Source organism: Podarcis erhardii (genome assembly GCF_964252035.2).
Source record: "Podarcis erhardii genome assembly, chromosome: 14".
Lineage (NCBI taxonomy): Eukaryota > Metazoa > Chordata > Lepidosauria > Squamata > Lacertidae > Podarcis > Podarcis erhardii.
This window is the reverse complement of record NC_138503.1, coordinates 28,577,318-28,601,852: the sequence shown is the minus strand read 5'-3', so window position 1 is coordinate 28,601,852 and position 24,535 is coordinate 28,577,318. Positions and strand designations below refer to the sequence as shown.

General features: G+C 47.0%; 1 protein-coding gene and 1 long non-coding RNA gene across 4 annotated transcripts in view; one reads left to right on the top strand and one right to left on the bottom strand.

The window, feature by feature from the left end:
• FRMD5 (FERM domain containing 5) overlaps nt 1–14,040 on the bottom strand; it is a 130,817-nt gene extending 116,777 nt beyond the window's left edge. For 2 of the 3 annotated variants that reach the window (XM_081838994.1, XM_081838996.1), the window contains exon 1: nt 13,844–14,039. In XM_081838994.1, coding sequence (XP_081695120.1) covers nt 13,844–13,945 — 102 coding nt within the window. In that variant the 5' untranslated portion in view covers nt 13,946–14,039. Of the gene's footprint in view, nt 1–13,843 lie in introns of all 3 variants that reach the window. The other variant, XM_081838995.1, reaches the window with a different exon arrangement.
• A 707-nt stretch (nt 14,041–14,747) lies between these two features.
• LOC309328993 lies at nt 14,748–22,199 on the top strand. The gene is made up of 3 exons (XR_014150995.1): nt 14,748–14,900; nt 20,764–20,952; nt 22,096–22,199. It is a non-coding gene; the product is annotated as an uncharacterized lncRNA (long non-coding RNA).
• Nucleotides 22,200–24,535: the final 2,336 nt, after the last annotated feature.

Sequence of the window (24,535 nt, the reverse complement as noted above, 5' to 3'; positions counted from 1 at the left end):
GGAGAACCATGTACAGGCAGCTCCTCATTTGCATGGGGGTTGCGTTCCGGGCATTCACAAGTGTCAGTGAAGCACACATAAGTCTGCCCTGCCCCTGTTCTGTTCTGCCCTGTCCTGCCCCCCATTCTGCCCTCTTCTGGGTCCAAAATGACCCATGCGTCAGCAGTTGCATATCAATCAAACATGCGCAAAATGGTTGCCATTTGTGCACTACCTTGAGTTCCTTAGAGGAATATAAATGCAATAAATAATAAAATCAATACAGCTTGGATTTTGTGCCTATCTGCAGGACTGCTAACCATTGTCCGGAAGAAGCACTTTAGTCCTTATCCAAGGTCCTGACCTTGTCTTGCCAGGCGATCCATTGCAGAACCTCAGGCCTGTCGGCCCCCACCTTGGCGTACATGGCCTGAGAACTCAATATGCTTTTTGGGAGTGTCAACCCGAAAAACTTCAACTCCAGCTGTTGAGAACTGGCCTCTGAGACAGACTGGGGCAGTGGTCTCCATCCAGATGTTTTGGATCACGACTGCCATCAGCCACAGCCAGCACAGCCAGACCCTCATCAGCCCCAGTATAATACAGCTGTGCTGACTGGGGCTGCTATCTGAAACATCTGGAGGGCACCAAGTTGGGGGAGGTTGGGTGAGCTCAAGTTGCTCTGCCCTCTCTCCCTCTGCTCAGAGAATCTTTCTAACCAGATGCACAGAATTAAAATGGATGCCAGACTTGCAATGAGACCATCAGTTAATACCAAGGACTGGCTGTTGAGTAAAGGAGGAAGCAGAATCTATTGCTCCAGGAATGAAAATGACTTTTTACATAAGATGGCATTCCAAAGAGGGAACTCGAGCCAGCTAAGACCAGTGGCCAAAAGGCAGAGACAGAGAAGAACCTGGATAAAAGGACTCTCTCTCTCTCTCTCTCTCTCTCTCTCCCCCTTCCCAGTTGAGAAAAGGAACAAACTCTGAACAAGGAACAAGCTCTCTAGTCTGGGTGCCAGAGGAAAGCCACTCTGGCAAATACAAATAAGGAGCTGGTTTTGCAGGCACTCTGCTGCCTTGTCTAGCCTTGATTGTGTGTTTCTTCCAGAGCCAAGGCCTAGGGACCGAAGCATGCAAAAGATATCCATGGACAACCATCATTCATGCAGAGGGAGAACTAGAATATAAGAGGAGCCTGCTGTATCAGGTCAAAGATGGTACATCTAGACCGGCATCCTATTCTCTCAGTGGCCAGCTAGATGCCCCAGCAGGAATCCCACAAACAGAATTTGAATTGAGAGCCTCCCATTCTGTGGTTTCCAGCAACTGGTATTCAGAAGCACAGGCATTGTGGCTAGCAGCCATTGACAACCCTCTCCTCCAGGAATTTGTCTAATCCTCTTTTAAAGCCATCCAAGTTGGTAGCCATTACTGTGGGAGGAAGTTCCACACAGTGTAAGAAACTCAAATATATCCTCTTATTATGAAATGGCACCTTAAACCTAGGTTGCAGTCACCATAAGGTAAAGGTAAAGGGACCCCTGACCATTAGGTCCAGTCGTGACCGACTCTGAGGTTGCGGCGCTCATCTCGCTTTAGTGGCCGAGGGAGCTGGCGCACAGCTTCCGGGTCATGTGGCCAGCATGACTAAGCCGCTTCTGGCAAACCAGAGCAGCGCATGGAAACGCTGTTTACCTTCCCGCCGGAGCAGTACCAATTTATCTACTTGCACTTTGACGTGCTTTCGAACTGCTAGGTTGGCAGGAGCATGGACTAAGCAACGGGAGCTCACCCCGTCACGGGGATTCGAACCGCTGACCTTCTGATCAGCAAGTCCTAGGCTCTGTAGTTTAATCCACAGCGCCACTCACATCCCACATTCCTCTAGGTAGCCGGAACCAAAAGGCTGAGCAGTACTGTTGGGAGGTCTCACTCTCCAGGTGTATCCAAAACGGAGAGGGAGAGAGCCCGTCTCCTCTTCCCAGGCCACCTGCTTTAGGGAACCCATTCCTCCAGCTGGGTTTTGAGAGCCTGCCTGTATACGTGTGTGTCCCACTTTCCCAGCCTCTGCCTTCAGTGACCAGCTGGCAAAAAGCCCCCTTAAGATGTGGGTGGCATGCCTTGAGACCGGCCTCCTCCTTGGCTTAATAGGAAGTGGCATCCGTCAAAGCATCTTGGTAATCTGTGTGATAGTTTCACTCGGGACAGCAGCTAGGCTGGAATAATGTTTGCATGTCACTCTGTAAACTTTGTAATTTGAATGACAAGCCACTATATCTCTTGGAGGGAAAGATGGATGCACATGACTCTATGCTCAAGAAAGAGGCAACCCAGAAACTATGCAGGGTTAAGAGACGCCCAGATGTGAAGTCTCCTCTGGGGCAGAAGCGCCCCGATGAAACCCCTTTAGGAAAGGAAGTGGGGAGAACAGAGTGAGGTCACTGCCCCAAACTCTGCCCTTGACCTTCCCAATGCTTCTGTCACAGGGTGGCGCTGGACCCAACTGTGTAATTGCAGGAATCAGAAGAAAGTAATTTCTGCAGAGACTTCTGGAGTTCTTTATGAACAGCAAGCTAGAAGTTTTATCCAGCTATTACTCAAAGAGGATCCATTGAAATTAATGGACCTAGGTTAGTCTGGGTCATCATTTGAAATGCATCTACTGTAAAAGTTGGTTGAAAACAACCCAAAATGTTCAGTCCCAAGTGCTGCCCCATGGAAGATACAGCAAACTTGGTTTCTGCTGCTCCAGAGGGGAAGAACCCAAACTAAGAGATTCAAATGATAAGAAAGGAGATTCAACTCAACATCAACAACTTTCTGACAGTAGAAGCTGTTCCACAGTGGAATGGACTCCCCTGGAAGGTGGTGGACTCTCCTTCACTAGAGGTTTTTAAACAGAGGTTGGGTGGTCATCTGTCAGGGACTCCTGAGCTGTGATCCTGGCATTGCAGGAGGTTGGACTAGATGACTCTTGGGGTCCCTTCCAACTCTACAATTCTATGATTCCATGACTATAAAACAGCCTTTCCTGGCATCTTAGGGGCCTCTCAGGCTGAACAGAAGCAATGGGCATCATGCAAATACAAATGTCAGTTGGAATCAGAAGGTGCCAACTCAACTGAGCAGCACACAAACAGCCATGAGATTCTCTGCTCCAATAAAAAGAGAGTCCAAGTTTCACTGAGCGGGGAAACAAAAGGAGACTGTGAGCATTCAAGCCTCAGGCAGAGCTGGCACAAGGGCACTCCTTGCATCGATACAAAGCCACAAGTGGAAGAAATGTTGTGTAAAAGGACAGCACAATGCCCAGAATGCAGCTGTGCAACCACGGAGCAAGTAGAAAGAGCAGCGGGGTGGGTGGGTGGGTGGGTGTGGAATTGCAAGGGGGTTGTTGCAGCACGGAGCAGAATGCTGGCCACACCAGCAAGACCTTTGGCACCAGTGCAGCACCAGTATGCAAGTACATCCAAAGGCAAGAGCCAGCACCCAACAGAACTTGTACCCGAGCTTGCATCTTTCCTTCTCCCTCCTGATCCATTTTTCTTCTTGTGTCATGTCTTTTTAAATTGTAAGACTGAGGGCAAAGATGGTCTTCTTTTTGGAACGATCTGTATCCTGCCCCCAGAGTCTTTTTTTTTTTTTAAGTCAAAGAATGGGACAAAATATATTTAAATAAATAAGTCAGCTTGCAACCCGGGAAAGGGGAAGAGAAAAGTCATTTCTAACCAGCCTCTTCAAGATCATTCTCATCCGGATAAAACTAGCTTTTGAGGCTGTGGCATATGCGCCACAACTCTGATTGACCAAGCGGCCCCTCCAACTGAGTGGTTTTCTTGCAGGTGTATTCTGCAACATATAATTATTGACAGAAGGATAGTGCATTAGTGGAAGATTTATCCTGGACAGTTCATGTGTCATTCCATTTGACAGCCTCCCCTATTGAGCCATTTGCGCTGCTTCCGCCTACCTGCCACATTCATCTGCCACCCAACCAAGCACACTAATGGCAACTTCCATTTTAAGAAGATTTCCACTGGGACAAAACGCTAGGGATCCAAACCACCCCAACTCTGAGCAAAAAGAAACAAACCCCAAGCCATCTGATTATTTTTGTGAACTGTTTTAAAGTGCTTTTGCTGGTGATCCAAATGAGTCATTTTTGCCCCTTCTGTTTGGAATCCAATATCTTCCAAACAACTTGTGACACTTAAAATTATTCCATTAACAAACAAGTGCTCTGTTTTTAAACAAAGCCAAGTTTCTACTTCTCATGCTTGTGTGGGCTTGTTTATGACTACTGTATATTAAAAAAAACCAAAATAAAAATTCAGTCGAGGTTGACACTGTCCAAGCTGCTGTTAACATGATGATCTCCTACCTATTCACCCCTGACTTCCTTAAAAAGTCCCTCCGCTGGAGGCACAGATTCCAACTAGTGCCTCACGAGGTTATTGCAAAAATAAAATGAGTCGGGGGCCATTTATACCACTTTGAATTACAGGAGAGGTAGGATATAAATGCAATTGAGCAGTGGTTCCCAAAGGGGCAGTGGGATTACCTAGGGGGGTGCTAAGAGGTCAGGTGGAGGCAGGGGGTGCTGGAGGCATAAATGACTCCTAGACTTTTGAAATATTATATATTGCATCAAGGTCATCGATTTTGTCAAATTAAACTAAACAGCTTTCATTGGACTTTGAATAAAGGTGCAATTAATTGTTTTGAGTTTTACTGTGTTATTATCTTCTTTGCCGGGGTGTACAAACCGCTATTCTGAATCATGCTTTTTATAGAGCATGGTAGGGGGCACTGGGGATGAGCTTATGGAGCCGGGGGTGGGAGCAGGCAGGGCCTCCCAAAAAGTTTGGGAACCGCTACAATAGATAACATTAATAATGTGATAGTTATCTTTGCGGCACAAAGGATGAATAGATGCATCCACTGCTCGTTCCTGGCGTGCTCCAGTTCCACCAGGTTTGACTCTGGAAGAGACTGATGGGCAACGCTGCCTGCCCTTGGCTCAGGAGCTCTCAGCCCAGCGGCTCCACCGTGGCGGACCTGAAACCCTGCTCAGCAGCTGTGAGTCTCTCCTGGTGCAGCGGGAAGAGCAGCAGCGGACTCCCATTTATAACAAGTGACAGCTCCTTCACCGCAGTCCCTCAGACCTGCAAGCCTGGCCATTCCACGAGCCTTCTTTCTGCGATAATTTAATTTCCTATTCTGAGGAGACAGCGGCGGAAACAAAGACGACAGACTCGCCTCTTAATGAGGTCACACCATGCATATCCTTGCTGCATCCTCCTGGATCTGGGTTTCCTCCGGGACTGGCCTATATAAGGCTAAAATAGAATCACGAGGCTGTCATGAACCCAATGGCCACCTAGACCAACTTTCTGCAGAGAAGGCGGAATTTGCAAAAAAGCAAACAAAGACATTGGGCACCAAATTCAGGCTCACCTGGTTCCTGCGAATAAGCCTAATTCTCTGTGGCTCCATGGCTAGAAACCCAAATCTGATCTGTACCTGAGGACTAACAGCTTGAGGGATCTAACACTTCATAGCAGGATGGGAAACCTGTGGCCCTCCCAATGTTGCTGGATGCCGCACCACGGGCCATGCTGGCTGGGGTTGATGGGAGTCGGAGGGTATCAGCTGCCTCTCCCTTGTGAAGGCTCATGTTAGCGCATAGGTAGAGCATTCACTTTGCATGCAGAAGGTCCCAGGTTCAATCCCTAACACCTTCTCTTCAGTGTTCAAAATTCCCCAGGTGCATTTTGCTACTAGCACGGGTCCAGTTGTGACTTCAGTGGTACCTCGGATTAAGTACTTAATTCGTTCTGGAGGTCCGTACTGTTCTTAACCTGAAGCACTACTTTAGCTAATGGGGCCTCCTGCTGCCGCCGCACCGCCGGAGCATGATTTCTGTTCTCATCCTGAAGCAAAGTTCTTAACCCGAAGCACTATTTCTGGGTTAGCGGAGTATGTAACCTGAAGCGTATGTAACCCGAGGTACCACTGTACGTGGATATTTCTGAGCTCCGGGTTGGTGACTGATATTTTCATCGAGGCAGCTGACTGGTGAACAGCAAAAGACAAGCGTCTTGTGCTTCTGCGCTGCAGCACAAATCACGGACCCCTTTGCTGGGCATCTTTGTCGTCCATCATCACATCAAGGAAAGAAAGTGTAGGGCTGAGCACAGATACATTTGACAGTGCTGCAGCCTTTCCACAGCCCTCCCAAATGGAACCAAAAAACAACCGTTTAAAAACCTCTGCCTTGGTCCATAATTAATACCATTTGGAGCCTAGCTTATATACCTGAGTTTCTAACTCTGCACCTCTTAAGGCTGGGAAATGCACCCTCCCCCCCATCTAAAACCCTGTAGAGCTGCAGCCAGTCTGTGCAGACAACACAAGGCTTAGATGGACTTGGCAAAAGGCAGCTACCAGCAAACCAGACTCTGGGACTGAGGGATCTGAGATCTCGTCAACAAAACACCCCATCATTACCACCACCAAGGCGGCCTTTCAGAGGAAAGAGTTACGTACATTCGCATAGCCTGAAACTGGCCCATTCTTCTCATCCCTTATGAAAGACCCCAAGCAAGCTCACTGCTGCCTTCAGTAAGCAGAAGGCCAGTTCCAAAATCACAGGGAGTCTGGCATCGGGAACGAAACAGCAGATGGCATCTCAAAATGCCCTGTGATGGAACACGCATTCCCAACTAATCGAGAACATCGCCTGTGTTCAAAGCATCTACTCTAAGCACCAGAGTCAATAGCACCGGAAGGCCGAATTTCTGGTACGAGAAAGATCATGTTCGATGTATGTGCATAAGCAGCAGGTAACAAATAGGCCAATGAACTAAGTGAGGAGCTTGTCCGTGTTCCTGGGGATAGCAAACAGGATAGAGGTGTACCTTCAGAGGTATTAATTCTCAAGGCAAAGAAAGAATTAGCCATAGGTGAATTTACCCTGACTGAATTCAGAACGGAGCTCAGAACGGAGCTACGTTACTGTCTAAACACGGCTGTGCTCATGCTCCTGTTTGCTCTGCATCCAGTGCGCTCCCGTTGCTGGTTTGGGAAGAGGTGTACCCATGGTGTCAGCCACAATCCACATTAATCCTGTCATTTCTGATTAAATACTGCATTTGGACACATTTCCCCTCCAAATTGGGGAAAGGAATGACCTAGGCTCTTTTTCTGAGTCCGGTTCCAAATCTGGGAACCTGTTATTCTCCTAATGATTGATTTATTTAATGCATCCCCCCGCCCCACTCCTCTGTTGAAAAAGACTCTCAGAACAGCCTGCAAAGCTAAATAGTAACACAACCATTGCTTCCAGACTTAACAATTTAGAAAAGGCACAAAAGGAAAGGGAGTTGGGAGGGAAGAGGAAAAAGAAACTAACTCAGGCACTGGTTCTTAGTTACATGTTTGGTTTGCTTTCAATAATCAAAACACCTTCTCAGGAGTGGCTGTGATGCTGAATTTTCAGGGTGGGACCTCAGACTTCCTGGGCCTAGCAGAAATCTGCTTGCAACTTGTCAGTACTTCCCTGAACAGTAAGGCTCAATGTGGTCTAAATGACGGACACATACACACAACACCCCACAGAGCAGATGGAGCTGCTGCTGGATACTCACAGTTCAAGACAGGCCTTACTGAGCCATCAAAGAAGACACTGGATAGGCTTTCCTAAACAAAAATCTTTTTAGCAGGCACCAAAAAAGAGTGTAGCAAAGACATTTACCTGAGATCAACAGGCAGGGAGTTCCAAAGTTGCAATGCAAGTGAGAGTTACTGACCCAATTGGGTGGGGTCTTCGCCTTCAGGAGCCTCACTGGAATCTGCTGGGTGCCTCACCATTCCCCCTCGTGCCAGGAAACACTCAGGAGGGGCCCAGATGACACCCCCCACCCCAGAGCAGATGATCCTGTTGGAAAGCGGAAAGCTCAGCTGTTCCCACAATCCGGACTTATACCCCTGTGAAGCCTAGACCCCCTCCACCTCTACTATCTCTCTCTGGCATCCTGAAAAAAAATGTGTTTACTGGGGCTTGTTACTCAAGAGATGCTCTAGGTCAGCCTTTCTCAACCTGTGGGTCCCCAGATGTTGTTGAACTACAACTCCCATCACCTCTAGCTAGCAAGGACAGAGCTCAAGGATGATGGGAGTTGTAGTCCAGCAACATCTGGGGACCCACAGGTTGAGAACAGCTGCTCTAGGTGAAGGAGGAAGGTGGGGGGGGTGAGGCTTCCTTAGAGAAACCTTATCGTATCACCAATTCGACTCGAGGGAGAGGGAGTTGCGGAACAGAGAAAGCTTTTCTTTTAAGACAGAGAAGACCGGGGGGGGGGGCAAAAGGCTCCCCTCCCATCAAAGGAGAGTCTTTGGAGCATAGAAGTGGCTGTCATCAGCATCACCAGCAAGAAATGTAATAGAAAAGGGGCCCAGAACCTGCTAATGTTGACCGTAATCCCCCACTGAATTCTCCTATAAACTGAGCACTTCAGAGTGAACAGCCTCCTCCGGGCGATATGATGGTGTGTTATGCAAACTCATGGATTCCCCTGCTCATTTTAGAACTCCAGAAAACGACATAGAAGGTTGCCTTACACTGAGTCAGACCCTTGGGTCCATCTAGCTCTGGCAGCAGTTCTCCAGGGTTTCATACTGGGGAACCCTCCCAGTCTTACCAGAAGATGCTACTGCAGAATGAACCTGGAACCTTCAGCATGCAAAGCGGATGGTCTGCCATGGAGCCACAGGCCTTCCTCAGTCTAAAACATGGACAGGGCTCAGAAGGCAACTTGCTCGACTGCTGGCCAGAGGGTGATAAGAATGGCATGCGAGGGTTGGGTGAGCATGCTTGCCCCCGCAGACCCCCACCCATGTGCTTTTACTTAACCCACCATCATCATAACACCTGAAGAGGGCTTATTGTAGAACTGCAGACTTGTAGGGTCATCTATTCCAGCCCCTTGCAATGCAGGAACCAGAGCAAAAGAATCCCTGACAGATGGCCACGCAGCCTCCGCTTTGCAGGCATAGGCAAACTTCGGCCCTCCAGATGTTTGGGACTACAATTCCCATCATCCCCAACCACTGGTCCTGTTAGCTAGGGATGATGGGAATTGTAGTCCCAAACATCTGGAGGGCCGGAGTTTGCCTATGCCTGTTCTAACGTTTCTCTTTTCTTGCAGTCCATTGGTTCGGGTCCTACCCACACCCTACCAAACCATGCTGAGAGCTGCATGGTGTGCACAGCACCTGCAGCTCTATGCACAGGGCGACCTATTGCACTATCCCCTTTGCTGACATCTTTTAAAAGCAACCCCTCCAAACATTATCGGTGAAAATGCTTGGGAATAAATGAACAAACAGTGATTTTTAGTTACAGTGCTTGTACGTGATCAACAGTCAATTCGGCACTGGTGGTTGCAGATTGTTGTTTTGATTGTTGAAAGTGCAGAGAGGGCCTCCGAGGTCTGCTCCCAGGCAGTAGCCCCTCCAGAGGGAGCCCCAGCACATCCGCGGTTATTTGCTGTGCAAGAGTGTCAGCATCACAGTGAGGCAGGTTGGTGGGAGGCCGATGGAGAGACAGCTGCTGCCCATCGACTTCCAATGACACAGCTCTCTCTTTGGGGTCTCGGGGTCCTGCCTCTGGAAGGTGGAAGAACAGAGGTATCCGTGGTTCAGGCTGCATTCAAGGGCAGTCAGGATGAGTGATGGGGATTTTTCATTTTTCTTGCATTAGGAGAGCAGGTCATTAATGTAGGGAACATGAGAGAAATTCACTTTTGGAAAGGGGAAAAATGAATCAGGGATAATTCATTAATGGCGTTATTTTGGGAAGGTCCAGGATGAAAATTAACTCTTTAGGATTAAATCCAATCTAAAATTAAATCCAACTGAGAAGGGAAATTAATCTGAAAAGAGAGGAGACAGAATTATGCAGTTTGAAACAACCCCAAGGGTCATCCAGTCCAACCCCCTGCAATGCAGGAATATTTTCTTAAATAAGCATATTCTTAAATGAAAGCAGAGCAGCAGTAGCAGCATGGTTCAGGGTTTGGGCTCTTGAAGCACACAGGAAGCTGCCTTATACCAAGCCAGACTCATTGGTCCACCCAACTCAGTGTTGGCTACACTGACCAGCAGCAGCTCTCCAGGATATAAGGCAGGGAGGAGACAGTTCCATCAGTTTGACACTGGTTTCAGAAAGAACACGTCAAATGTCCATTTTCCACAACAGAGTGCAAGCCAAAACTGCATTTTGGATAACGTCATGTGAACACGGGTTGAAAGCCCAGCCCCAGAAACGCAGTGAGTGTCCAGTCAATGAGGGGGTGAACACAGCCGCAGAAAACAGGAAAGGAATCCCAGGAGCAATAGAATTATTTTACCCATTCATCCGCTGCAAAGTCGGGCTCTACGATTCTCATCTCTCTCCCCTCAACTTTGGGTAGAGTTGAAGTGAGGCATGGTGGGAGCGGTCCTTGGAAGCGGTGAGGCTTGGAGCCCCCCACCTTTGAAGACTCACCAGCCATCGGCACGGATTTATGCCTGAAATCATCCCACCCAAAAGGTTCCTTACGATGCAACAAGACTCTTCCCTGGCTTTGCTACAACACAGACCAGCACAGCCACCCCTCTAAAAATAATCTAATGTGGTACCTTGATTTATTCTCCATCACAGGTCAGGCACAAACCAAAACTGTCCCACTGCCAGTTTTTCAGGAGCCCCCCGGAAGTGCTGATGGATTCATATCCACCCTTATCTGGAAGGCTACTGGGTCTTTCTGACAAGCGGGACGGGACCCCTTCCTCAAAGGCAAAGGCTCCCCAGCACAAAAAGGGACAGGCACTTCAGATGGGCTCTGCCGTCTTTTGAATCCACCACCCAATCAAAACACAGCACAGCCATGAGTATGGACAGATCATTTATACAAATCATTTCAACTAAATCTCCAACAGTGAGTGTTCAAATATATCTTCTGTCTTGGAAAACTATTATTCTTCGCCTGACTTAATTAAAACAGTATGAGGGACAAGAAAGTGCATATACCTGCATTCATATTTTTAAAAAGTCAAAATGGTGCATATAGGGGTTTTTAAAAAAATGCTCTTGAAACCAAATCCCTGAACCCAAGTAAGTGGATTCGGCATTTTCCAAAGGAATGACCTTCAGAACTCATTCTCGGTTTGCAAGACTGCACACCGAGCAGGCAGCAATTCCTTTCGATTGTGAAACATTACCCATCACCATTGTGCATACAGATGTCCATTTCTCACAGCCTGCAAATGCTTTTGCTCAGACCGAGCATGCGAAAAACAGGGTTCACAATCTTTCACTCTCTCCCCCTGATCCACGCAAACAGACAGGCGCAGATGTGACTGCAGCCACCCAGGTGGCCAGAGGAACACCAGCTAATCATTTCTATCCTCAGTGCAGCAGAACCACCAGAACCAAGCAATTGGATCACACACTGGATGAAGCACAAGAGGTAGAAATCTCCATCCACTGCAAAAGGTGGCTTCAATTTTCCTTCCCCACCAGAAGCCAAAACCAAAACATTATATGCCGTGTGGCCCCCACCTTGCAACCTTGTTCATCCACTTCATATACCTGATAGACATTCTATCCCAGATTAAGCATACACAAAAGTCAATTGGGGTTAAACAGAAGGAGTCAGTTTGTCATCTGAAGAGTGTGGCAGAAAAGAGATCCACAGAACAAAGAAACCAGCATCTGTTAATGCCCACCCCCCTCTGGTTACAGGCAAGAATATTGTGTCCCAAAACTCTTCCTTGTAGCAAATAAGCCAACAATGTCTCGTAGATGTCTACATGCAATATCGAGACACAGATACACATCCTAGGGGGCTTTGCAATACTTGGCATTGCCAATGCACAGAGAAAGCCAGAGGAAAATTAGGCTGCAGTGCACTCCTACCTATGAATTAGCCCCTGTGAACATAGCAGGTCTTACTTCCAAGGCAACGTGGATTGCATTATTAGAGGCAGCTGGAGTGATGCATGAATTACACATTCAGCCCCAAACCTTGCCAGCCTTCGCTCCTGCTCACACATTGCAGCACTAGCAGCAGCTGCTGCTACTACGAGCTTGGCAAGACCCACATTCGTTCAGAAGAGTCCAAGGATGAAGCTGCCATCAGTCCACCTGGGCTCTCACTTGAAATGGCACATCAGCTTTTGGAAACGCACAGGGGACGCACCCCCCTCCCTCTGCTGAGCAATGTGTGGATCACTGAGGGTGCTGTGATTAAGCCACATCCAGGCCTTTGTGCTCACAACAGACAATGTGGAAAGAGAAATGCCACCTAAGAAAAATTAATGCACATCCTTAGGGGTAAAACAGACACGCGCTGCCAATGCAACATGTCAACAAAAAGCGGGAGAGGAAAGAACAGAGCAGAGTGTGTAAAGAGAGACTTTCTCCGGCATGGGTGGCCTTCCTCCAGTGACCTTGAAGAGAATGTGCCCGATTACCTTTACAGATCACCTGAGCAGGTGCTTCAATGTCTCCCCCCCTCTCCAGATCTCCTACCTAGGACAATGTTATTCCATTACTGATCAAGCACAACGTGAGAAGTGCACCATTTGCTTCAAGTGAAAACTGAAAAAGTGTCTAGTCCTCAAGGATTGGGGGGGGGATCATGGGGAAAGCTCTGGCTAGATCAACAAAAGCCTACAAAGTAAAGTAGGTGTCAGTGGGAATTATATGGATTCTAGAATAAACAGTGGGTCCAGGGGAGTCTGAAAAAGGGCCCCCGTGAGATTTAATGCCTCCATGTAATGGAGAGGAACTACTGAGCCCACCCTGGGCTAGGGGGGCCCCTCAGCCTCTCGGCTGCTGCCCATAAGTCTTAATGATCTGGCCCTCCTCCCCTCTGCCCAAGATGATGGCAATGCAAACAGAAAGAGTTCAGCGAGCATCCCCATTAAAGAAAAATAAGATGCATCCAACCCCATTAAAGGCGAAAGAATTGTGGGCACGTCGTTATCTCTCCTAAGAAGATCTGCCACTCTCGGGAGCTAGCCAGCCTGGGGTGTTTTCAGGCTCTTTGCTGCACCCAATTAAGGAGCCCGCCCTGCTGGAAGCCAGGAGGGGCCCCCAAAGGGAGAGAGGGTGCTCCATGCCCCGCTCTCCGGAGACAAAAGAGGTCGCCCCCCTCTTGCCCAGATTTTCGCCGGTCCCAGGCTAAGCAGAAGTCCCCAAGAGGTCTGTGCTCTCCAGGCACCTATGGGCGCCCCTCTTCTCTCGGGCGCTCTGCCCTTTCTCTACCAACCCGGGTCTGCTGGGTCTCCCTTGCAGCTCCTTTCCCACCCTTGGGGAGACGGAACACCGACGGCTGGGGGAGACACTACCTCCCCGCACCCCACCCCCTTTTAGCCAAAAAGGCACAGAGCTTTGCAGCCGAGGCGGAATTCTCTCCCCGCCCCCCTTTTGGTGCAACGCCAGCCCGGAGGGCGCCCCGAGAGAGAGAGAAAGCGAGGCAGGGAGCGCGCGGCTCCTTCGCCTGGATGGCGGCGGCGGCGGCGGCGGCAGGAGAGCTACAGGTCTCGCCTCCGCTTTGTTCTGCGCCGCCGCCGCCGCCGGCTGCAAAGTTAGCGCTGCCAGCGGGGAAGTTGCGCCGCTCTGCCCGCCGGCGAGCTGGGCAAGGCGGGCGGAAGAACGGACGGGGATCCCCGCTGCCTCCCCGACGGCTGGGGCAGAAGGCAAGCGGGCTCGTCGGGACGCGGGTGCCAGGAAAGGAGGCGGCGGCGGCGATCCTATCCTCCCCCCCCCCACTCGGTCGGTCAGTCGGTCTCCCGGCGCTGGGACGCACCTGGATGGTGCAGGAGTACTCGCTGTCGTCCAGGAGGCGGACGGTGCAGCTGTAGTCGCGCTCCAGGCTCCTGCTGCTGCCGCTCATCAGCCGGCTGAGCATCTTTGCCTGCCGGCAGCCCGGCCACCAGGAGGAGGAGGAGCTGCTGCGGGGAGGCGGCGCGGCTCCGCGGGCCGGCAAGCGGGCCTTTCACATGGTGGGCGCCTGCCTTTGGCCGCCACCGCCGCCGCTGCTTTTGCCGCCGCCTCCTCCTCCTCCTCGCCTCCTCCTCCTCCTCGCGTTCCGTCCGCACAAAGCCCGGCCGGGAGGAGGCGGGCGCGAGGCTGGAGCGGTGCAGCGGCGTCGGGCGCAGCGAGGGAGAGGCGGGAAGGTTGCGCCGGGGCGGCCGTCGACCGCGGCAAAGGCCAATCCCAGCGCCGCAACGCGTCTGACGGGCTTCGGCGCCGACCAATAGGGCGCCGCCTGGGCGGGTCGCTCTTGGACGACTCCTCCTCGCGCCCACCGCCGGCGCTGCGTTTGCAGTTGCTGCTGCTGCGGGTGACCAGGGCGCGCGGCACCCGCAGTTATTGCAGCAGCAGCAGCAGCAGCAGCAGCGACGACGGCGGTGTCTACGAGCGCTCCGGTGCAGCAGCAGGATCCCCGCCCCCGCCCCCCCCCCGAGAAGACTGCAGGCCGGGAGAGTCCCGGGTTTTTACTGCTGGGGGGCCCGGCCGGTAGCTTGCCTGCGAGGCAGAGCGCCTTCTCTAGGGCACTGCCGAGAGCTCGCCTCTTGCTGCCTTTGGCCTCGACCCTCCACGGGTCCCGGTACAAAGGAGGGGGCGGGGTAGAAAAGGCAGGCATGTGCTCAGAGGAACGGGGGCGGGGGAGGCAACCTCCAAGGGAGAACAACCCAAGGGGTGGGGAGGGGGGCGGAAGACTTCGTCCTCTGCAGGAAGGCTCCGGGGAAAGACGGGCATCTCGAGGATTCAGGGCCAGTTAAAGATGGGACATGCTTCTGGCCAGTAATAACAAAGCCTCTCTGCGTTTTAGCCATAAGGCCACAAACCTTCAAAAGCGGGTGAGTGAAAATTAACCAGACAGGCCTGCTGTGATGGGGAGAAGCGACGGCTCGAACCCGAGCCCCCAACGCCCGTCTGTAAATTTCATCCAATTCCGTCAAAAGGGAAGGGGGAGTAATAGCCGTTGTTTTTTGTTTTAATTCCCCTAAGAGTGAACAGAGAGGAACAGATCTTTGGTTTTCCCGAACTGGTACATCAGAGCTGAACTGGAAAGCCTCCAAGTTGTTCCAAGCCTAGTCAGACTGTTTCCTAAACCATCCAATTGGGGGCTGAATTATCTTCCGGCTGGTGCACTCTCCCAATTTAAATTCATTCCTGAGTATCTGATCTGTTGTTTTGTAAATTCGTTTTGGACCTGTGGGATCACTTATACATCAAATAGAAGAATTTGGAGCTGTCAGCCTAATCTTCCTCTTCACCTAGAGTTTCAGCTCTTAAGTGCTCAAAGTCATCTCTCATATATATATATATATATATATATATATATATATATATATATATTTGAGTCATGCTAGAACATGGCATCAGGCCCTGAATTTTAATGCTGAAAGGGGGATCCCCAATTATAACGAATGCCCAAATGTTTGACAGCTTGCTTGTGAAAGGGCATGGAGTCCCCTTGAGAAATATTGATACAGGTGTGCTTTTATACAATAGTGGTCACCGCTTCACGAGTTCATAATGTATTGTTGGTTTAAGGGTACATCACACAAATCTGATTGTAATACAATAAAGTACAATATATGAAATAAAAGCAGCAATTAAAATCAATATGAATATTTAATGCAGACATGCTATAGTTCACCTAAATAAAGTTTGTCAATCACAGTTTTGGGACCCCTTGGCTTACGTACATATAATCAGAAAGTTCTGTCTATAATGATAATATCACACTTTAAATAATACAGAAACAATCATCCAGTTATCACTTCAGGTCACATTGAGTTAAAGTGTACAGCTGGATATCTAGAAATTTCAAATTCCAATACTGTAGTTTATAAATGAACTCCATCATTTGATACATCTATCATCAGCTCATCCTCCTCTGACAGCAGTGTACTTTTAAGTTTGTAAAAAACCATATTTCAGATTTTCATGTACTGTTACATTATATCTGATTAACTGCTATCACCAACTTTGCTGGAATTAATGTGAAAGCGAGTTCTTAAATCTGTCTTCCAAACAATGCCTTTTAGGCTACCAAGGAGCATTTACTTTGGGTCTAAAGCTAGATCTAATTATATCACTGATAAGATTCAAGATTTCCTGCCAAAAGGGGTTGTCTCTTGATTCTAGTGCTCTGAAGCAGCCATCCTGATCATTGGCTAGCCATGTACATGCACACACAGGAACATCAGTTTTGTTCCTGGGACAAGCACAAGCACAAACATCTGAAGAGTCGGATTGTTGGAGAATTTCAGCAGAAAAGAACAGAAATTAACTGTGTCTGTTTTTTCGTCCCATGTCTGGAATGGAAATCAATCCAGTCAATACAATCAGTATTCACTGTTGCTTTCAGTTCACAAATGGTACCTACTACACCCATTTGCACTGCATTCCATTTCCATTTGCATTTAAATGATGTGGAATGACATAATTGTAATTAATTACACAGGATTTTGCCACAGCCGGCAGCAAGACGGATAATGTAGTTTTCATTGGAAGCTGAACTGCAGTGGAATGGAAACAGCACTTCATGCGAAAGACATGGGGCAGAATGGAAACCGATGCTTTATTACGCAAGAGAATTCATCTTTTATTTGTGTCAAGTATACTGTGTTTTCTATAGTGGTGTGTGTTCATAGAGTTGGATCTAGAAGCCCTGCTAAACATTTTTGTTCTGTATGAGGCAAGAGAGTCCCTCAGTGGCCGAGTAAGCAAATTCAGTCATAGCTTGAGGCTAGTCACAGCACCAAGGCTGGCTTTCTCCTCCATCCACTGTGTGGCAAAATCACAGCATTTGACAAGCACTGGATTTAATTTGCATTTCAGCTAAACTACTCCTGGCATTCCTTGCTTTGAACTCTGCTCGAATCTTCCAGTGTCTGATTTCAAAGACCCAGTTGGAATGGATGCCTTCCCAGCAGCTCACACACAGCATGGCTCCATGCACACTGAATGCACATTCATGCTTTTACCTGTTGCATTGCTTTATCAGATCAACAAAGCAGGCAATTTGACGGGGGGCGTGCGTGCGTGGCAGTGGCAGTGGCAGTGGCAGTGGCCTACCATGACTTTTCATTATAAAGTGATTTACTTTGGATCAACTGATAGGTTTAAAAGGCAAAATATCAATTAGCTAAACGGATTTCATTGGTACCTAGGTTGCATCCTTATCAGAACGCTAAGCAACTGAATTTTGTCACCAAACTTGAAACCTGTCCGAAAGAGCTGGGGAAAGGTTCCAAGATGCTGTCTCAAATTTCCTTTACTATTCAAATTTTGTGAAGAAAAAGCTGCCTTTTACCAATCTGGCTTTTAAATAATGCCACAGTTATTACATTTATATACAACCTTTCCTTCAAGGAGCTCAAAGTGGCAGACATAGTTCTCTACATCTTAACTTCACAACAACCCGATGTGGTGGGTTAGGCTGAGAGAGTGACTGGCCCAGGGTCACTCTGAGGGATTTGAACTCTGCTCTCCCAGGTGCTCATCTGACACTCTAACTACTACACCACACTGACACCTTACAGTAAAAAGTCAACATGTCAGTTCTATTAGCAGCACTTTGTTGTCTCCCCACCCACCCAGCAACCAATTAGCAACAAGAAAGACACTCATGAATCTCAGAATAAGATGGCATGTTTTGAGTGTGACTTGAAAAGAGTATGGTTGATTCTTTGGGGTAACCAAGTAAATAAATGCTGCAGTCTTCCTTTTGGTATTCCTCACTCTCATTCCTACTTTCTTGGTAAGCAAAACACTCAGTGGAACGGTGTATTTGCTGCTACACATAATACCTTTCACACTACCTCACACACAATCTAGGAAGATTCAGTGCTGTTTATATTGATGTCATCTAAAAAATCAATACCTTGATGCCTTGAGTGTTTTTACTCAGTATATGGCAATTTTCCAATAAAAACATGGTTATAAATAACTTGATGCAGACCGTTTGAGGGGGCTGAAGTATTACCAGAACTTGATATGGTCAAGGAAGAAGTGCCTTTTTTCTAAGACAGCATCCATCACTCACTGCAAAGGAACTCGGGCTTTCTGTACTCCCAAGGTGAAACAAGTAAGCGAGCAAGCCCATCCTCATTTTCTTCATTATCTGCATTCCTGGATATGTGCATTTGGAGCCTGGAGGACCAAAGCACAAACATGAAAACACTAAGATTTAAGATGGCAGTTCTATAGGACACAGCCAAGTTATTTTGGGGAGGACCTGATGATGCAGCTGCTTCAAACAGTGCCTACTATATCCAGTGGTCCCATTTTGTCACAAGCACAACCTTCTGTCTGAACAAAAGGTGCCATTTGTTGGCATTTCATGCAAGCCTGAACCAGATGTTTCAACTTGGCATTAATGTTTCCACCAATCATAGAACTGTAGTGTTGGAAAGGACCCTGAGGATAATCTAGTCCAACCAGCTGCACTGAGGGACTTTGCAGCTGTCCCATACAGGGATCGAACCTGCAGCCTTGGTGTTATCAGTAATCATGAGCTTCCTTCTTTGTTTTCATTAGGAGAAATGCAATCCCTTATGAACAGTGGAAGAAAAATGATAAAGTATTAGAAGGAAGTTGGTAATAGAAAAGAATTTGATATATAATGCATTGGAAGAGTTTGAATAAAAACAGAGTGGCGGTGAGGGTGGGAAGTCAATACATGAAACAGTGGCACTATTTAATTAAAAGCTAATTTGGAAAAAAAAATCCATAAAACTATATTGGAGAAGTGCAATCCCACATTTGCTTATAATTATTCCCACCCTTCAATTTTTTGCATCTTTTCACACAGCCCTTTGGAACTGTCCTCTGCATGCCATACGATGATTGGATTATCAGGGCACCACCACCATGGCTTTTCATGTGCCATCTGTTTGAGGTTTCAAATGATAAAACCTTCATAAAATGACTGGCAATTCTGGCCAAATTTTCAACTGTTTGGTTCGCTTACTGTTCAGTAGTTTACTCCATACCCCAAGGCACACAGACCCTTATGCGTCTCCCAACCACCTGCATCTGCTTTAATAAAAACTGGCCAGCTTAGGTAAGACAGTAGCATAGGCGTTCTTAAGAACACCTGCAGTTTTTGATAAGTTTGAGTTTCTTTCTGCTTCTGCCAGTTACTGGCAGTGTGTAAAAAAAATGTGCCGTGTGCAGGGCTCTACATGTCTCACTGAAAATGGGCTGCTGTTCTTTGTATATTGCATTTAGCAAGGAAAGTGCAGATTGTTCACTCATTTCCACTTACCTGCAGCAGAACAGCCTGGCTCTGTCATTTTGGGTTTCACTCGCGTCTGTTGTGGGGTTCTACTCCTTTTGAGTCAGGAAGCCTCCTGAAGTCTTACAGACTCTCATTCTGTTCTTTCCATCTTCCAAGTATTATATGCTGCTGCATAGACCCATGAGGACCAATTATAACATTGGATGCACAGTTTTTCATACCGTTCTCATGATCTACTAGTTACAAGCATTTATTTCCTCTTTCTTCAAATCTGAAAAATAAACAGCTACTGATCTCTTGTCTAATAATAAGGTTATATTTTGAGCTACTGGGATTTAAAAGAATGTAAGTGCCTTTTCTTTTGCGTTGCTAAATTTTACCTAATGACAGGGGCATTAACTCAGTAGATTTAGAATCACAGCTAATATACAGCAGCCAAAAAGAAATACACACAAACACAGTTATTAAAGATGATGTCTTACAAAAGCAAAACTCAGGAAGTGACCTGAAAATTAACTTGTTTATTTTCACTGTCTAGAACTATAAACAACATGAGTCAGCCCCTGCAAAAGAGGAGAAGAGCAATGCAAATGCCCCCGAGTGTCAGGCAAGATTCAGACAGAAATGAAAGGACAGGAGTGGACTGCTGAATCTTGCTGACTGGCAGTATAAGAATAAACCTTTCAAACAGACCTGAATCTGCATTGTTCTCAGATGTCAAACTGCCTCAGCTAATATGGTCACGGCTTGCGACAGTTAGACCAGGTTAACCAGGCAGCCAGGGAAGCAAATGCAATCCCAGAGCAAGCATATAGTTCAAATAAAAGATTAAGTTATTAGAATGGCCACCCCAAATTATCATCATCATCTACAGTGTGTCTCAGTTTGGAAGTTTTTTCTTATTGGGCATGTAAACTGAACCACAAACTGAAACTAATAAGGGATGATGGCAATGACCTCTGGTGGGATACAAATTCAATAAAAAAGAAAGAAAAAGATGTTTGTGAAGGGGGGGAATCCTGTGAGGTTGGTGGGAACCCAGGCAACTGGTGTGGGGCAGGGGTATCTGGATCCAGTGATCTGCTGTGTTGTAAACAAAATCTGCCCTTATTCCCTTATGGGGGACACAAGAGGCCTTATAGAGTCCTTTGTAGGTTCTCCATTGGTAGGAGAAAATAACAGAGGCCAACCAGAGAATATTGAGAAGCAAAGCAGCTAGTAAGACTGATCTTTATTGAACTGTTGCAACGGGGTGCTCCCCTCACAGGCAGGAGAAAGGAGGACCCAGAACAAAGGTGTGCCTGCCCTTATATAGACATTTTAAATTGCCTTCCCTGGAGCTCAAGACCACCCTTCCATACATCACACATACATCACCCAAGACCACCCCCCACAAGCATCATACCTACATCACAGAAAAGGCGGTCTGAAACAGGAATTTGAATGTTGTTTTTCCTGTCTGCCAGGTTATCTGATTGCCTTTCCTGGTAGTCTGGCCATTCCTTTGAGATGGTGATTACCCAATTCCCGAGACAATGGGAAGGTTCCCTCACCCCCTCACTCCTTGCAGAGAAAACATTTGGTCAGTTTGGGAATCAAAAAGGTTTCAGGACTGTCTTCCTGTGCTGCTCCAGACGTGTGGTCCACATATCTATGTACTTGCTTGGTTGGTACATTTATGAACATTTATTATATATATAAGACCTTAAATTTTTTATTACAGCTGGAAGAGGGGTACTCTCTTTGGTCCTCTGAGACTTCAGGTTTGATGTCTGTGCAGGGCTGAACCGTGACAATAACATGTCAGCCATGTTGAAGGTGACTGCTGCAAGGAGTAGATGATAGCAAAATAAAAATGCAGTAATGAAATTGGGTCAGTGGGGTGAAGCACTGAAAGATGGCTTGTACAGGCTAGGGCTGTGCAATAAATCACCACATCGTTGAAGTGAAATAGCATTGTGATAAGTGTTTCAACAAGGCGATATACCGGTGAACAAAAGGTGGAAACTTACCCGGGAGTAGCTCAGCTGAACAGATACTTTACAGATAATATGCTTTCAAGATATGAGCTTTCCTGTGTAATACACACTTTGTGAATCTGACACTTTGTCAGATACTCTGAAGCAGAGTATTTATGCAGAGCCTGTTAACAATACAGAAGAGACCCCCCCATGCTAGACAATCAAAGAGGCAAAATAAACAAAGAACTAGAAAGCAGTATTTCTTCCCTCACCAGTGAAAAAAAAAGAGGGGGAAGAGTTTTCATTTTTATTTTCTGGTGGTGTTTATGTTGTTGGTTTCCCCTAAATAGCTTTCCTCCATATTATAAATGGTGTTTTTTTAATTTAAAAGAGACTACCTTTTTTGCTTGCTCGCTTGCCCTCCATCCTTTTGATAAAAATGGAGATATTGGTGGGATGAGGGCTTTTGGGGGGGCCCCTTCTGTGGGGGTGGGGGTGAATGGACGGGAGATGATTTAGTTTGCTGCCTTATGCTGAAAAGGGAGGTTAGGTACTGTGCGAGAATGATGGGGAGTGTGTTTTTCAGTAAGTGGTGAAAGCAAATGCATGTCTACTCACAAGCAAACCCTACTGAATTCATTGGGGTTTACTCCCAGGAAAGTAGAAGTTTAGTTGAACTCAGTGGGGCTTATGCATGCACAGATTCCACTTAGACCTGATGTAACTTGACTAGTAAATCACTTAAACTACTCATAAATTAGTTGAAAATATATTAAATATAATATATGGAAGTTTATCTAATATTTTAATTAAATCTACCACTTCCTTACATTTTAGGCCCTCCACCGCTGCAGGGAGCCTCGTCAAGACACTCTACTGGCACGCGGAAGAGCGGTGCAGCCTCCGCCGCTGCAGGGAGGTATGGTTTGCCCCCCCCCCCCCCGGCAGGCCCCTCCGCCACCAGAGATATATTATATTTAGCTGGTGATATATTGTGATGTTGAAAACCAGATATCACCCAGTCCTAGTACAGGCCATGGGGGGCGGGGAACGGGGAGAATAGAACCTCTTCCTCCAAAGCCCTCTGTACTTGCCAGAAGATATAGGGGAAAGGGAATTTGTGGCAACCACAAATAAGAGATTAGCTGGTGAGAACTTGTGGTAGAGACCCTTCCGCCAGCTACTGAAGACTCTTTTATTGTAATAGGCTTTTGCAGCCTGAATTTTTTTTTTTTTTAAGAAATGGGCATTTAAATAGCACTGTGCTGTGTTTACTATTTGTGTTTTAATAGAATTGTTTGTATATTGTTTAATTCTATAATAGTTCAATTACTTTTGAATTATTATCTTTTATACGGTTTTATCCTTCAGCATTTTATCTATGTTGTTTTAATTTGTATAAGTCTTCTTGAGTCCTGATCTGGGGAAAAGGTGGGATATAAATAAATTAATAGTAATAGACTGCTGATAGAGGGGAAGGCACAAAATCAAGAAGGATGAATAGCTTGAAGAAGAAAATGGGGTACATTGGTTTAGTACTTGTCAAAATTAGAAGGCATCCAATCAAAGCTACACACAAACATCTTCTACATAATTTAGCACACACTTCCACAATTTTTGACAAAAGTCAAATGGAAATGACTAAGCAGACTTTAGGACAAACATTTTAATTGCTTTAAACAACACTGGGGTGGAGACTTGGTCATGCATACTTTTTTTCTTTTGTCCAGAAGGCAGGACTAAAAGGTGGAAATTGCAGGGAAGCTGACTTGAGGAAAACATGGGGAGACAGTCCCTAATGATACAAGCTGTTTGCCTCAGGAAGTGTGGGCTCTCCTTTGCTGAAGGTATTTAAGCAGAGCCAGGAACTTCTGGCAAAGTTAAGGACATGCCACAGCACTGTACAGACCTTTATGTTTATCATGTCCAGGAAGTGTTGCCAACTGGAAACTGAAGTCATTTGGGCATTAGTTTAACAGTGTCCCTGCCCATAATCCGTTATTCCTAGATCCATATAAAGATTCACTTCAGAGTGGTTGAAGCTGTCATCAAGGATGGCATCACATGGGGCCAGCTTCCTCACTCCCTTTCCTTGCCCAGCAGATGGTGCCCAAGCCACATGGAGACAAACACAGAGCAAGCATTCAACAATGGTGTTTTCGAAATGTGAAATAAGATAGGGACCCAGGGAGCTGACTTTTGCGAAGTCAGACCAGTGGTCCATCTACCTCAGGGCTCAGCAAACCTTTTCAGCCATGGACTGGTCCACTATCCCTCAGACTATATATTGAAAAAAAAGATGAACGATTTCCTATGCCCCACAAATAACCCAGAGATGCATTCTAAATAAAAGCACACATTCTACTTACCATATTTTTTGCTCTATAAGACTCACTTTTTCCCTCCCAAAAAGTAAGGGGAAATGTATGTGTGTCTTATGGAGCGAATACAGGCTGCACAGCTATCCCAGAAGCCAGAAGAGCAAGAGGGATCGTTGCGCAGCGATCCCTCTTGCTATTTTGGCTTCTGAGATTCAGAATATTATTTTTTCTTGTTTTCCTCCTCCAAAAACTAGGTGCGTCTTATGGTCTGTGCGTCTTATAGAGCGAAAAATACGATATGTAAAAACACCAGGCAGGCCCCTCAAATATCCCAGAGGTGTATTTTAAACAAAAGCACACATTCTACTCATGTAAAAACACACCGATTCCCGGGCCGTCCGTGGGCCGCATTTAGAAGGCGATTGGACCGCATCCGGCCCCCCGGGCCTTAGGTTGCCTACCCCTGATCTACCTCATCTACTCTGACTGGCAGCAACTCTCCAGGATTTCAGGCAGGAGACATTTCCAGTCCTACCCAGAGACTGAATCTGGAGAATTGCATGGAAAGTAGAGGTTCTACTGCTGATCTATAGCCATTCCTGGGAAAGAGGAAATGTATTCAAAATGCCACCTATGATTAATCAGGTTTCAACAGCCAAAGAAATCCTATGTTTCATGTGCCACCGGCTCCAGCACAAATGACTGTGAATGCACAGCTGTACACTGACATCTTTAGGCAAAAATGGTTTTAGATTTTTATGTAAGGTATTTATATACCTCTTTTCAGGCAAGCCTGAAAAGGTTTTAAAAACAAGCATCAGTAACTCCCTTTAAATCCATATCAGCAAACAGAAAGGAACTCACTTGGTACCTAACACCACGTAAACTGGTGCTGCTATGTCCAGGAACCTCACCAAAATGCTGGAGAGGCTGCACCTCCATAGGCACATACCTCC